The sequence below is a fragment of the Talaromyces stipitatus genome, genomic scaffold (assembly GCF_000003125.1).
Source record: "Talaromyces stipitatus ATCC 10500 scf_1105507295523 genomic scaffold, whole genome shotgun sequence".
NCBI classification, from domain to species: Eukaryota; Fungi; Ascomycota; class Eurotiomycetes; order Eurotiales; family Trichocomaceae; genus Talaromyces; species Talaromyces stipitatus.
This window is the reverse complement of record NW_002990113.1, coordinates 5,206,408-5,219,989: the sequence shown is the minus strand read 5'-3', so window position 1 is coordinate 5,219,989 and position 13,582 is coordinate 5,206,408. Positions and strand designations below refer to the sequence as shown.

The following is a 13,582-nucleotide window of genomic DNA, read 5'->3' as shown; positions in this document are numbered from 1 at the left end:
CTCCGTCAAAATTGAAAGCCCAGCTCCGTCAAAATTGAAAGCCATCTCCTATTCCTGCCAGCGATCAAGCTTTGGTGGGCAGTATACTCATGAATGGTCAAGTCAGAGGGACACTCAGGGATACTGGCGACGATCTCATATGAAGATGGACCATCACTATCAGCAGCAAAATCGGTTGACGAGTAGAGGGTTGAAAATGAGAGCTCTTTGGGAAGCTTCAACCCAAAATGTTGAGCAATGGACAGTGGTCGTTGAACAGTTGATGCCCAAATACCTCGGCCTGAATCATAGTAGTAGAACCTTGGTCCAAAGGGAAGGAGCACCTTCGACAGAGTTGTAGGAAGAGCTCTGAAGTTGTAGTGAGTCTTTAGGAATGACTTCGTGGTCGAAGCTAACGAGAAGTTTCCAGAATAGTGGTAAAATTTCCGAAGCTGAGGATAATCCTTCAAAAATATCTCTGGTACGCTTAGAGAAGTTTCTTGAACTGGCGACCGGAGACGCTGAATGATATCCCACGTAGCTGTTCGATAGGCAGAAAACGCCGGTGGAGTATTAAGCTCAAACAGGATAACTCGCTTCTGAACCCCATCGTTCACCCTATTGCGATCTTCCACAGGGAGAAAATCCTCATGGACCTCAACTTTCAGTTTTCTACGCGACCGCACATGCCAGCAATGTGTGCAACCCCGTATGTCGTGACTTCCATCTGGATTCCTGCGCTGTGTACATGTATGTTTGATCATGTTCTCAGTCCGCTCTTTATAGGCTGCATTTATTTGTTGCAGCTCCCTCTCCTTTGCATTTCTTGAGACTTGTGATGCAGCCTCAATGTTGGCGCAGAGAGTATTGAGACTTGATATAGTCTCTGGCTTACCGAGCGTGAAAATCTGATCTGCAAAACAACCTACTTGGGGGTCTGCGAAGATATCCAACGGCCATTCTGCCTGAGTACACCGACTGTGAATGTACTTCTGGATAACCTGAAGGCGTCTCAGGTCATGTAGACGTGTCAGAAGCAATACGTCAAGCATTCCTCGCTCGAAAAATGGATGGTATTGGCTCAGAAGTGGATGCACCTTGACTGCGCACTGATCCATATAGACCCATAACTCTAGCACATTCAATATGAAAATGCTTATCTGTTCACTGTTTCCGTCGTACGCATCCCCAACGGCTTCCATGTACGAATGTATATGTTTGGCCAAGGTTTGACATTTTTTCGCACACTCAGATGTGGAGGAGGGAATTTCGGTTGTTGTTAACTCAAAGTGGCTCTCAAAATCTTGCAGTTTATTGTATCGTGTGAGGAGAGAACTGTAGAACTCGGTAGTAGTTTTGCTAGAACTAGAATCGAGAGTTGCTGCGTCGATGATCGAGGGATCTGATGGTGTCGGATGATGGGACTGCTTGAGAACACTTCGCAAGTAAGGGCCACTGTTTGGTAAAGTCAGATAAAGGTCGCTCTCGTCGGCAAACCGAGGGAGCAGCGGTATTTTGCGTAGAGAGTTTGATTTGAATGCGTTCCATTGTTTCTCTATGAACCTTGTGGTCCTCTCGATAGCATCATGACAGACGGGGAGAGTGCTTTCAAACAGATCTGAGTATGTCTGTAGAGCTGATGAGCGAGCAAGAAGCTTCTCGCTCTCAAGTTTAGCCAAACGCCTGCACAGTTTGGCTCTGAGGAAGTTGCATAGTTCTGGGCTGAATGAAGCCTGCACGCAATCCATCAAGAGTTGGGACATTAATACACACATGAGAAATTTGTAGTGTGCCCGTCCCTTTTCTTCACCTAATGTCAGGTAGAGTATTCGCTGCACGGAGACGCGGAGGATAAGCCAGAATGGGCTCCTTCGCCATGGTAGCTCTGCATCGTCCCAGCAGACGTCGTCTTTGACACGCTTTCGAAGTAGTGGAGGGTTTGAGCGCGCACCATTCACTTCGAGCAATGCCATAAGGAAGTCGGTGACGAGGGCAGGGTGAGTGGTATCTCGAGCCTCAGTGATAGTCACTCCAGCTTTGTGGGTCTTTGCTGCAAAGTCATCTACTGCATCAAGACTAGCTCCCTCCAGGAAGTAAATGAGGTTCTCCTGAAACCTAGGGTTCTCAAAGTCTTGACGAGGCAAAGAAACAGCCACGGTAGGAAAATCCCATTGCATGGCGCCTTTGGCAGCTAGAGTCTTTTCAGCAGAAGGAGAAGCTTCAAAGGCTTCGAAGATATATTGATCGCTGCAGATAGATTAAATGAGGCAAGAGTAAGATGTAGCTAGAAAGAGAACTGAATGAAAACGTACTCTGAGGGACGTATGAGGAGACCTGCATTCTGTTGAGAGACGTGTAGTACGATCGTATCGTCGAGTTTGACAGACTGGAGTGCTACCTCCAAAGCTTCTCGATTGAGAAACCCATTCTCATTGACGAGTCGGCAGATGGCCAAGGATCTTTCGATATCTTCCCAGATAGATGGGGTGCTATCGTTTGGATAGGCCTTGATGGTTCGAACGGCTGTGCGTAGACGCGTCAGGATGTCTTTCTCGACAGCTTCAACCTGACCGTCACGTTTCCCAGGAAGCTTTGGTGGAAAAGCGATGTGGTTGAAAGTCAGCTCCAAGATACTCGATTTGCTTGTCATGTTGATCGAGTATTTGGAACTTGGCAGGTAGAGAGGGTGAAGAAAGATGGAAAAGATAGGGAAGGATGGAGTAAGGGGAAAGGTAGTGAGAGAGGTAAGAGAGAAGTAAGAGAGAAGTGAGAGAGAGAGAAGTGAGAGAGAAAGGAAGATAAGTCAGGTAAGGCAGTCAACAGACATCCTTAGGCATCGAACTGCGCCGTTGCGAGACTGCATGTCAAAGTGACAGGCGGGACATTTCTTTTGTCTTCGTTTGTTCGTTTTTTATTTTTGACGGTCAGTGCCGCCAACTTTGATAGAGAAACACCGATGACCCGTTTCTTACTCATGTTGTAATCTTACTGTCTTCATTTGATTCATGTAGTCCTGGATGACCTTGCAAGGCGTTTTTCCACGGTTGAGTAGTTGAGTATGCCTATGTAAAAAAATGCGTGTTGAGAATACAGATCGATGTTTCAAGGCCTACCACATTCAAGTATCTGCGAGCCTCGCCCTAGATTCATGGGATGACGTCTAAAATGGTAGAGTACTACCACTACCAGAGGTGTTAAATCGTGGGTTGATGGTGTAGGCTGAAAGCTGTAAATATCCCTACTGATAAGCGATAATTAGACCCCCGGACTGCCGAGGGATTACCAAAGTTTAGTGGTTCTTAGCGATCGTTTCTTTCCGCTTGGCGCTAAACATAGCCCCATATAAAATCCCGCGAACTCCCTAAACACATAACGTCACCTCATCTTCTTCTCTCTTCTCATGTCTGCTTAGACTGTATACAGAAACCAATTCAACTCCTGACAAGGGCAACATTTTTGATCTTGATTCGGATGACCATTAACTTAATTTATTCGGATCTCAATTCTTCAGTCCTGCATACTTGTATAACTGGCAGAAATGACAACTCAAGAACTCCGCCGCCGAGTCATTCAGGTCTACAAGGGTACGTAAATACTGGAATCAAGGACAATTGTACTGACTTTGTGACTCTTTCTAAAGAATTGCTCTATCTGGGCCGTGAATATCCTCTGGGATACGACTACTTCCGAACAAGATTACATGGCGCATTCGCTGTGAAGATGAATCTCACTGACGCCAAAGAGATTGAAGAGGGTATCAAAAGGGCCGAGTTTGTCAAGAAAGGTTCGCCTTTCACCAGTTTTCATTGCTCTTCTTTTTGGCTGCTGATTATTGAGACTCTCTGAACAGAAGTGGAAGCGTTGTAAGTGCTTATGTCCTAATATTTCAGAACGTCATTATATATACACAGAATATGATTCTTCCCATCACGCAACGACTGTACATCAAATAAAATTCTGACAACAATTGACCGCAGATATTTCCTCAAGAAATATCGAACATTAAAACAAAGATATCAGATCCGATAATTCAGGTGAAATGCTATCCCAACGCCGTTCCCAATTGCCTGCGACCAAAACGCCCAGTCCCGTCCTAGCAAGAATGATCCCCGGGTATCCTTGAGAATAATACACCACGCCGTACCTATGTATGCTCGCTTGACTTCGCACGCCCCCGAAAGCAACAAGGTGAAAGCGATCCACCTTCCGGTCAGGAAGAACGCCATTATCTCTTCTGTCCCCACCAAGCGCCAACTTCGAGACACTCGCCATTGGCAAGGCCGTTCTTTTGCAAGAAGTCCGTGGTCATGGCAGCCCACCATCGATCCCATTCGTCCCTACTCTTTCCGCTAGCCTCCATCAACATCAGTTCCATTCCTTCTATCATCTGGATGGTAGTGGTGAGTGCAGTATGTCGCAGAGCTAATTGCTCGGCATTCAACTTTCCCCGCCCACTGGTCTGCTCCCACCGCACCTCTGCCCCAAGCGGGATTGCGACGCGACGACTACCAACATTGTGAAACGCATCAGCCTCGGTTGTAAAAGAAAGACCTATGGTGGCGCATGGCATTGGAGTAAGCTTGCGCTTCTCGAATGCCTTCTCGATCCATGAATTATAGTCGAGCAAGTACTTGTTTTGTGCTGCAGCGAACGGTGTCGCCGAAGAGATTGTGTACGTCGCAGTGGCGTCGGCGTGGTTTTGGTCTTTCTTGGATAAGTTAGGCGGCGGAGTAGGATTCGGTAGCAGTGCGCGGAATACATGGTCAGAATCCCAGACTTCAAGGATACCGCCGCGCTTGAGTACCCGCAAGGGTTCACCTAGCAGATCCATCTGTTGCGCTGTGGCGGATTGACAAAGTCCGGCATCCTTGATAAACACAAAATCAAAGTGTTCCGAAGGAAATGGTAGACTAGGCTTGCGAATGTCGTGTCGGACAAAATGCCAATTGATTCCCTTCCGACGCAAATCTGGCGCAATGGGGACGATATCAAGGCCCGTAAAGGACGTTGTAGTTTTCTTGCTATCCTTGGGCGATTTCGCGGCGCCGGCATCGTGTTCGAGGAAGTAGTCATGGCATGCATGCGACCAAAGACCGGAACCGCATGCTAATTCGAGGACCTTCTTCGGTCGCTTATCTTTCAATTGTGGCGCGCAGAACGGAGCCCCGAAGACTCGGATCAAGGTCAGCGTACGAAGGGACTGTCGATGTATTTCCGGAAGATCACATGGTAGCGGATAAGGGTTTTCAGGATCGCGAAAGTACGTTCGATCATTTATTCTCGTAAAAGGTTTCGCAATATAATCAGGCGGGGTAGCAGAAGACGACAAAGAAGACGTGGAGGCATCGGCGTCAGGGCCATTATTTAAGTGTTGTGAAGAAGAAGATAAAGAGGAGCTATTTGTATTGGTCGCAGATCCGCGGTGTTGAGGATTAGTCGAGGATGAACTGACGGATGCATGTCGCTGGCTTGTGTTTGCATTTGCATATTCCACCAAGTGAGACGTCAATAAGGAGGAGGGCACATACGTAGAAGCCCCCGCAAACGAAGGACCGTTCATGATACACAGATCCGATTGGGGAAATAGATATTGGATAATCAACTGATGCGATCTGACAGGTCTGACGCGCGATTTCGATGGTGGCAGGGCATTAACCTGAAGTGAATAAGATAAGATGATCTGTCAAACCGAAGCGATCGATATTAATCTCGAAGGGCTTTTTGAGTTTTGAATCAGTGCGTCCGCGATCTGTTCCAACTGGTCCCTTTAGATATGTCCTGCGATAGGGTTGCACCCAAGTCGTTGACGTCTACGGGGGGTACAGATACCAATCAATAAGACAAGATAACCTGAGGTCGAACTTCGAAGTTAGCTGGTTCGGAGTAGATGAAGTACGTGAATTTTAGGCTTGTCGGATTAATCTGAAGCACATGCCGATGACCTAAAAGGAAACCCAGGCATGCGGGATCTGGAAGGGAAAAAGAACCGCGCCTTAATAAGGAAGCCAAATTAATAATAATATAAATGCTTCCTTCGTACCTGACAGGCCGGTAGTGGTGGATTAATATGATTTGTCGCGGTAGTAGTATCCTGTGCCAGACACCGCCAGAAGTTACCCTGAATGACTATGACTTGAGGACTCATTTGCCCCTCGTCAGCCTCGGGGCCTCCATCGGCGGAATACGCCGCACCAGATAAGCGTATGTAGATGCTGGTAGGCTGGAGGAGGTAGCCCTGCAGGATAAAACCACGCCTTGGCCCGGGGATTTTGTCGAGCAAGGCGATGAACGTTGGTTAGCACACAATTCTGTGTGAAACTAGACAAGGATGAGGGTCATATTGAACTTAAATTACGAGGGCCCAGGGCATACAGCGATGAAGTGGGCGGTCTAGCCAAAACGGCTTGTAAACTTGGTATCGTCCGTGTATCATACATACAAATAAATTACCGAATCATGAGTTTCGACTTTCAAGATGGTCTAACCGTATGACAAAGGTCGAAATGCAACGCTCGATCTCACATTGATCCATATATGCAATATTAATAGAGAATTGACCGTTGTTAAAGTCAGTTGATCGCAACAACGAATCTCCAGTTCAGCCCAAGCTTGTCCAATAACGTCTTGGTATTCCTGCAGTGATTTCCTCCGTTGGATGATCAAGAACTTAAGAAGATACGTATCTCGGAATTTCTCCCAATGAAGCGTAGACTTCTTTGTGACATAAGGCTATTGCAAGTCAGTAGCGCAGCTGTTGTTCTACTTGGGCGGGTCGATTCAGAGAGTATTCGCCCCATAGAGTCAAGTGGTTGGCAATTTGTCAGGTCAAAGACTGTCGTACAGAATCCGGTCGAGTTTATGGCAGGGAAGCTTTGCTGATCTCCAGCGCCCAAATTCACATATCCATAAGGTAATCCGCCGGCCATCACAGACAAAGAGACAGATCAACCGCACAGACAGAACGTAGATATACTACGGCACAACTCCTAGATACTGTTGTTGATCAAAGTCTTTTGCATTCGACCGCTGTCCAAGTGCGATAGTCTTGGCGCCCCGGAATCAGCCAATAAGAGTCACGCTTCCGCCGTCATTGAGTCACGTGATCTGACTGGATCTCCGTCTTTCGATGCAAACCGCTTCGACGAGTTCGACCAGCCAGCTGATTGAGCATCCCATCTGACCACAACCCGCATTCCTGGCACATCTCCACGAGACCCAGTGTACAAGGAACCCTTGGGTGATATTGCGAATCATCCTTTTGCGACCGGTACGGAGTCCTGAGTCCCCATATGTCCCTTGCCTGCTTCCTACTGACAGCCCAGTTCGTTGGCAGTAGCCTTATTGACTCGCTGTCCTCCCGCTGTGTTACGAGTTGCGACAGGATACACACATGCCTACTTTCTAAGACCGACTGTGCTGTGTTGTGTCTGCATGAAATAAGGCAATCTCGACGTTTGCCCGCCTAGTTATTGTGCGAAGGGAGGTTCCACCCCAGAACCCCATGTTGAAGAGAAGGAGAGAACGAGTGCGATCTTCCATTCCCATCTCCTCCGACTGTTCGTCAAACCCAGCAACATTCTTGGCGAGGAATCGAGTCCCCTCGATCAAGCTTCCCCGCCAAGTGCTCCCTTTTCGGACTCGTCTGCCACGTTAATGGCAGATGGTCTCTATAGGTTTCCACAGCCTGGTGTCGGGCAGTTCTCATTTCCAGCGCCATTAGCTCAAAATACGGCCCAACAATCAATTCTTTTACGCAATTACACGGGCTCTCCTCGCAGAGCAAATCTTCCTTCCGAATCTACCCCAATTTCTCGATCCCCGCACTCAACCTCTGATACGAACTCCAACACACACAGCATGTACAGCCAAGGCCATCAGGCTCAACATGCGGCCATGTTGAATGGTACGCAGGCCCATCAACGGTTTGCGATGCAAATGCCCAAGTTCCAACATCAGAACCACCATCCTCATCATGCCCAACAACATCATCACACTCACCACAACCAAGCGACTCATCAACTCAATCACCAACCGAACTTCCCTACCGGCGCCCTAACAAGCACAACCCCCCATTTCACTCCGAGCCATATACAGAATGGGACACCTGGAAATGTCGACGAAGAAATCGACGATACCATGAATGAGCACTGGCAGCAGCAATTGCAGCTTGCAAACGAAGCTAGACAAGCAACATCCCCTCATTACTACGCACGGACGATTGCTCAGCAGACAAAAGGCATTCAGTACACACCCAGCCAGTCAGATGGAGCTGATAACACCAACGACAACCGACCTAGCGCGACAACCTCCAAGGACGGCAAGAAACAGAGTTGGAATGCTATCGACTTCACAAGTCAAGGACTTCGTGCTATATCTACGGGTCTTTTCAATTACAAGTTTCTCAATAAGTTGTATCTGAGCAACAACAAGCTGAAAGCCTTACCACCTGCAATTGGCCAACTTCGCGGCTTGACGCACTTGGATGTGTCGGCTAATGAACTTACCGAGTTACCTGGAGAAATCGGTATGCTTACGAATCTACGCACACTCTACGCATTTGACAACCATATACGAAGCCTTCCTTATGAATTGGGTTATCTTTATCGACTAGAAATGTTAGGTATTTACGGCAACCCGTTAAATGAGGGACTACTGTCTCAAATTAAGACACATGGCACCAAAGCTCTAATCAAATATCTGATTGAAGAAATGCCGGGTACGTATTTATATTTTGATGATTTAGAGTATAAAACGGCTAATTTTATGGCAGTACACCTTCCTCCTTCGGATCGAGACTGGATCGTTCTCGATGAAACAAAGTCTTCGCAAGCCCAGGCCGACAAGTTCACCGTTCTGTCATATAACACGCTGTGCGATCAATCGGCGACCCCATCGCACTATGGGTATGTCCCTTCACGTGCGTTGGCATGGGAGTTCCGACGAGATCTCATTCTCAATGAGATTCGAAGTCACGATGCGGACATTGCCTGTCTCCAAGAAATCGACCAGGGAAATTACAACGAATTCTTCAGAGAGCAGCTTGCGTATAACGACTACAAGGGTGTTTACTGGCCTCGTGGCCGTGCAATGGGAATGCATGAGGAGGAAGCTAAGAGCGTTGATGGCTGTGCAACATTCTTCAAGGCTAGCAAGTATATCCTTCTGGACAAGCAGATGATCAACTTTGGTCAGACTGCCGTGCGACGACCGGACGCCAAGGGTCAAGATGATATTTACAACCGTCTTTGGCAGAAGGATCATATTGCTGTTGTGGTGTTTCTGGAGAATCGATTGACCGGAACGCGGTTAATCGTTGTCAATGCTCATCTTTACTGGGATCCGGCGTTCAAAGACGTGAAACTCATTCAGACAGCAATCTTGATGGAGGAAATCACTAAACTCTCCGAAAAGTACGCCAAATTTCCTCCGTGCACAGACAAGACAGCTTTCCGATTCTCAGAAGCCGAGGATGGCTCACAAGAGAACACGACACCGGTGGAGCCCGCACCGTCGGCTGAGTACTCTTCAGGCGACCAGATTCCGCTGTTGATCTGTGGTGACTTCAACTCAGCGCCTGGCGAAGCAGCATACAATCTTCTTGCACACGGTGGATTGACGGAGGCACATCCCGACCTGGAGAAGCGTCTTTACGGTAACCTCAGCCGCGTCGGCATGACTCATCCATTTAAACTCAAATCTGCATACAGCGCCATCGGCGAGCTGTCCTTTACGAATTATACGCCTGATTTCAATTCCATTCTTGATTACATCTGGTATTCGTCCACAGCACTTCACGTGACTGGTCTACTTGGCGAAGTGGACAAGGAGTATCTCCAGAGGGTTCCGGGGTTTCCCAACTATCATTTTCCTAGTGATCATCTCGCATTGCTGGCGGAGTTTTCAGTCAAGGGGAAAAAGGGCAAGGTTATAGAAGCGGATTTTGGTCCGTCACGAGATAGGTCGAATTGATTGATGTAATTCATTCAGTTGTTGCATGTTAAGCATATAATGAGGGGCTGGTGTTGTTGCAACTGTTGTGATCTGACGATTCGATTCTTGTTTTTCTTTTTTCTTTTTTTTTTCTTCCCTTCTCCTGTGTTTTCTTTTCTTTTCTATTATCTCGGAATTTGCTTGTTACTTTTTGTTTTGCGGGTTTTTCTTCGCTTCCTCGGTCTGTGTTATGATGAATCCCTCTACGTTCCTATCCCTCCCTCTCTCTCTTCTATTGTTATCACCTTTGGTTCCGTATTATCAAGCATTGCTCTCGCTTTTTCTTCTTGAAATAAGGACTTTTATTCTAAAAAGACTTCGGCGTGGTATAACTCTCGTTCATTCCCTAAAGCACCACTACTCTTCCTATTCATTGTATTAGTTTGCTGTTATCTGTTTTATGGCCGGGGTAATCACTTCAGTGTTTTGTCATGTTTTTTTTTTTTTTTTTTTTTTTTTGGAAATTTGCTGGTTTATTTCAAGTCCATTGACTGTTTCCTGTTGTGTTGATTTTCTCGCAAGTAAAGGAGTAAAGATTTGCTAGGTTTGGCGGCGAAAAAGCTATGGTATTCGGATTGTTCTTAACATATCCCTCAATCCAAACATACTACATATGTAGACCGTAGTCTGTACCTGGCGATGAGAGTAAGGTTAGGGTTTGTCCCTTTTCCGAATCCGGACCCAAACATCTTCATGTGACTGATTATTGATTATTGATCTGATCTTGGCATGTTGACCCCAACAACATTATTATCCAAAAAAAAGAAGGGATCCAGAACCAGGACCAGAATCGAGACATGCTCGCTTTCTCTGGTATTGAGAACACTCCGATTAACAACACGGATACAGACAGAGCAGCAACCGTTGATATGGGCGGGATTACCGAGGAAGAAGGTTCGTTGGTGTTGCCGGACGGCACCAGTTTGTATACAAAGAGTTGGAAGGTATTTATCTATTCATCATCTAAAAGTGCTTTGTAATATCCCGGTTCACACTGATGATCATGATCTCTCTATTATAGCCCGAGGGAATCCCGCGAGCTATCATTGCGTTTTATCATGGATTCAGTGACCACTGTAAGTGTCCGTATTCAGCTGTTTAGCATACACTACGTACTGATCATAACCCAAGGCAACTCCTTTTTCGACTTCTTCCCAAACCTGGCTTCTTCTGGCATTGAAGTCCGCTCTCTCGATCAACGGTGAGTCTCTTATTACGATATAAATGGCGAGATGCAAACTAACTCGATATAGAGGATGGGGTCGATCCGTCATCTCCATCCCCAAACTCCGCGGCCACTATGGATCAACGTCCACAGTAATGGCTGACCTACATTTCTTCCTCCAGAGTCTCATCCCATTCACCAAAGAAGGCACAATACCTTTATTTCTAATGGGACATAGTATGGGTGGAATGAACGTGTTGTATTACGTTCTCAATCCCGAATCACCATATCACCATCAAGCCGAGAACACCAACGCAACAACTAAAGTCAAACTTGCAGGTGTTATGTCCGTAGCACCCTTGGTAGCCGTGCATCCAACGACGCAACCACTCAAGATCGTGGAGTACGCGGGCCGGATTGCCAAGCGTATCGTGCCCAAGATGACCATGGTCCAAAACATTGATGCTAAATGGGTGTCCAAAAACCAAGCTGTTGTCGACGATATCAAGGACGACAAGGGCGTCTTATACCATAATACAGGAACCCTGGAAGGATTAGCAGGGATGTTGGATCGAGGCGCCTGGTTGAATGATTTACATAAGAAAACAACTGCCGCAAACCATGCTGATGGTAAGAATGTGCCGCCCTTGTGGATTGGACACGGAACGGAGGATCGGGTTACGTGGTGTGATGCTACAAGGAGGTTGGCGCAGAGTTTGGATCATGTTGATGATAAGACGTACAAGGAGTATGAGGGGGCATACCATAAGTTGATGAATGAGCCTGATGGAGTTGCTGAGAGTATGACCAAGGATGTGACGGAGTGGATTGAGGCGAGGTTGCCAAAGAGTGAGGCCTAGACTCGTCTTCGACGTTGATGGGAATGGAGCTGGAGGCACCACCCGCTATGAAATATCCATGGATGGGATTTCGGTCTATTGTACATGTTATATAGTTACATATTAGTCTAATAGTCTATAGTACAGTGCCTATATCAAATCATAATCTAATCTCTATCTCGGCGATCTTCAATTCTTCGCCAAATTCCCACAAATCCACCCCCTACAATCTTAGACCCAACCTTGGGTCTACACACTAGCACATTATCCTGGGTACTATCTTCCCCGGAAGTGTTGCTCGGTTCGGCAGAGTCTGTTTCTTCGGTTCCCGTCTGTGGTGCTTCAGTCCCATCGCGACCCTCTTTCGTCCATGACGATGGATCCGCACGACTCTTCTTGACAGCCATGCGAACATCCCACAGTCGACCCCCACTAATGCCCGTGCCGAGCTCGACAACCTTCTCCATGACGAAGGGCAGTTTCTCCTTTCGGATAAGCTGCACGCACTCGCCGATCTGGGTAATACTCGGCATAAACACCACGAGCAATCCATCTCGACGTAGAGCCGGAGCTACATGCGGTATTCGTTTATGCGCAGCTGGCATGTCGAGTATAGCGTACGACAGAAATGGCTGGGTCGCATTGTCCCTCTTGAACAATCCTGCCGGACTGCTGCGACGCTGTAATTGGTCCTTGATCCAATCCTCAACCGCGCCAACGTGAAAATCTACATTTCCAGCATATATGCCTCGTCGAAAGCCGCGGACAATCTGCTCTGCATGCCTTGAGAATTTGGGCGACACGTCGACAGTGTGGATAACTGCGCTTCGCTGAGAGCGCCATTCATCCCAATCCTTTTGAACGGCAACATCATCCTGAGCATCGGTTATCTCTTCCTTTGAATGCTGCTGTTCTCCACCTTCTTCAAACGGCCTGATTGGTCGTTCCTCGAGTATGCGGACCTGCGATTTCTGCGGAATAGGTGGGGGGTTCGTATTCGCGGCTTGAATTGCTCGTGCCAGGTGGAGGGTAAGAGAGCCGTGGCCAGTGCCTGCTTCGAGAATCTCTAGTCGGTCTTTGTTGGCTGCTGCGGGAGGAACGGCGTGAATATCAAGTAATGACACGATCAAACTAGCATCTGCTCCGTAGATCTACTAGTCCATAAGTCAATGACGATTCCCATGATTTTTGGGTTGTTGAAGAGCGAAAATCATACCGGCGTAACAAGTCGAGGAGTGTAAACGACGTATTCTTCCAATGTAGGTAAGCTGAGTCTATGTTCTTTTCCTGTTCAATTGACTGTCAGATTCGTGTTCTTTACTCAGATGCTTCGATTGGTAGTCAATGCCTTTCTGCGTTTTAATAGGGTCCCAAACCCGACTGCCTATAATATCGCTGTGGTTAAGATATGCCCGAGCCACATCGGTGCGATTGCCATGCTTCAGAGGTTTCGTAAGGTGTGGAATCCGCCCGTGTAATATGGTCCTGTCGCCTTCTATTGTAGAGTCAGTCTCATCCCGATTTCACTCTTCTCGCGCACAAAGTACTGCATACCGCGAAAGACAGAAAAGTCTGTATCGATGGAGCGAGGAAAGGACGAGCGAATCGA

General features: G+C 47.3%; 6 protein-coding genes across 6 annotated transcripts, besides 3 other annotated features; 3 read left to right on the top strand and 3 right to left on the bottom strand.

Moving 5' to 3' along the window:
* Nucleotides 1–5: 5 nt before the first annotated feature.
* Nucleotides 6–2,629, bottom strand: TSTA_078690 (uncharacterized protein; the record flags this gene model as incomplete). The annotated part of the gene is made up of 2 exons (XM_002341860.1): nt 6–2,226; nt 2,292–2,629. The coding sequence occupies 2 exons, from the start codon at nt 2,627–2,629 to the stop codon at nt 6–8; spliced, it is 2,559 nt and encodes an 852-aa protein (XP_002341901.1).
* A 29-nt stretch (nt 2,630–2,658) lies between these two features.
* Nucleotides 2,659–2,778: a sequence feature (CT-rich).
* A 601-nt stretch (nt 2,779–3,379) lies between these two features.
* TSTA_078680 (NADH-ubiquinone oxidoreductase complex 1/LYR family protein) lies at nt 3,380–3,846 on the top strand (the record flags this gene model as incomplete). The annotated part of the gene is made up of 3 exons (XM_002341859.1): nt 3,380–3,563; nt 3,620–3,763; nt 3,830–3,846. Exons 1-3 carry the CDS (start codon nt 3,518–3,520, stop codon nt 3,844–3,846), a joined length of 207 nt encoding a protein of 68 aa, XP_002341900.1. The 5' UTR covers nt 3,380–3,517.
* A 358-nt stretch (nt 3,847–4,204) lies between these two features.
* TSTA_078670 (SAM binding motif containing protein) lies at nt 4,205–5,539 on the bottom strand (the record flags this gene model as incomplete). Its single annotated transcript, XM_002341858.1, has 2 exons — nt 4,205–5,447; nt 5,508–5,539. The coding sequence occupies 2 exons, from the start codon at nt 5,537–5,539 to the stop codon at nt 4,205–4,207; spliced, it is 1,275 nt and encodes a 424-aa protein (XP_002341899.1).
* Nucleotides 5,540–7,632: 2,093 nt separating this feature from the next.
* TSTA_078660 (transcription factor, putative) lies at nt 7,633–10,163 on the top strand (the record flags this gene model as incomplete). Its single annotated transcript, XM_002341857.1, has 2 exons — nt 7,633–8,695; nt 8,750–10,163. The coding sequence occupies 2 exons, from the start codon at nt 7,633–7,635 to the stop codon at nt 9,946–9,948; spliced, it is 2,262 nt and encodes a 753-aa protein (XP_002341898.1). The 3' UTR covers nt 9,949–10,163.
* Nucleotides 10,039–10,093: a sequence feature (A-rich).
* Nucleotides 10,164–10,403: 240 nt separating the features above from the next.
* Nucleotides 10,404–10,428: a microsatellite.
* Nucleotides 10,429–10,706: 278 nt separating this feature from the next.
* TSTA_078650 (alpha/beta hydrolase, putative) lies at nt 10,707–12,962 on the top strand. Its single transcript, XM_002341856.1, has 4 exons — nt 10,707–10,913; nt 10,991–11,045; nt 11,101–11,170; nt 11,223–12,962. The coding sequence occupies exons 1-4, from the start codon at nt 10,767–10,769 to the stop codon at nt 11,992–11,994; spliced, it is 1,044 nt and encodes a 347-aa protein (XP_002341897.1). The 5' UTR covers nt 10,707–10,766; the 3' UTR covers nt 11,995–12,962.
* Nucleotides 12,141–13,525, bottom strand: TSTA_078640 (tRNA (adenine-N(1)-)-methyltransferase; the record flags this gene model as incomplete). The annotated part of the gene is made up of 3 exons (XM_002341855.1): nt 12,141–13,124; nt 13,190–13,260; nt 13,501–13,525. 3 exons carry the CDS (start codon nt 13,523–13,525, stop codon nt 12,141–12,143), a joined length of 1,080 nt encoding a protein of 359 aa, XP_002341896.1.
* Between the last annotated feature and the right edge of the window lie 57 nt (nt 13,526–13,582).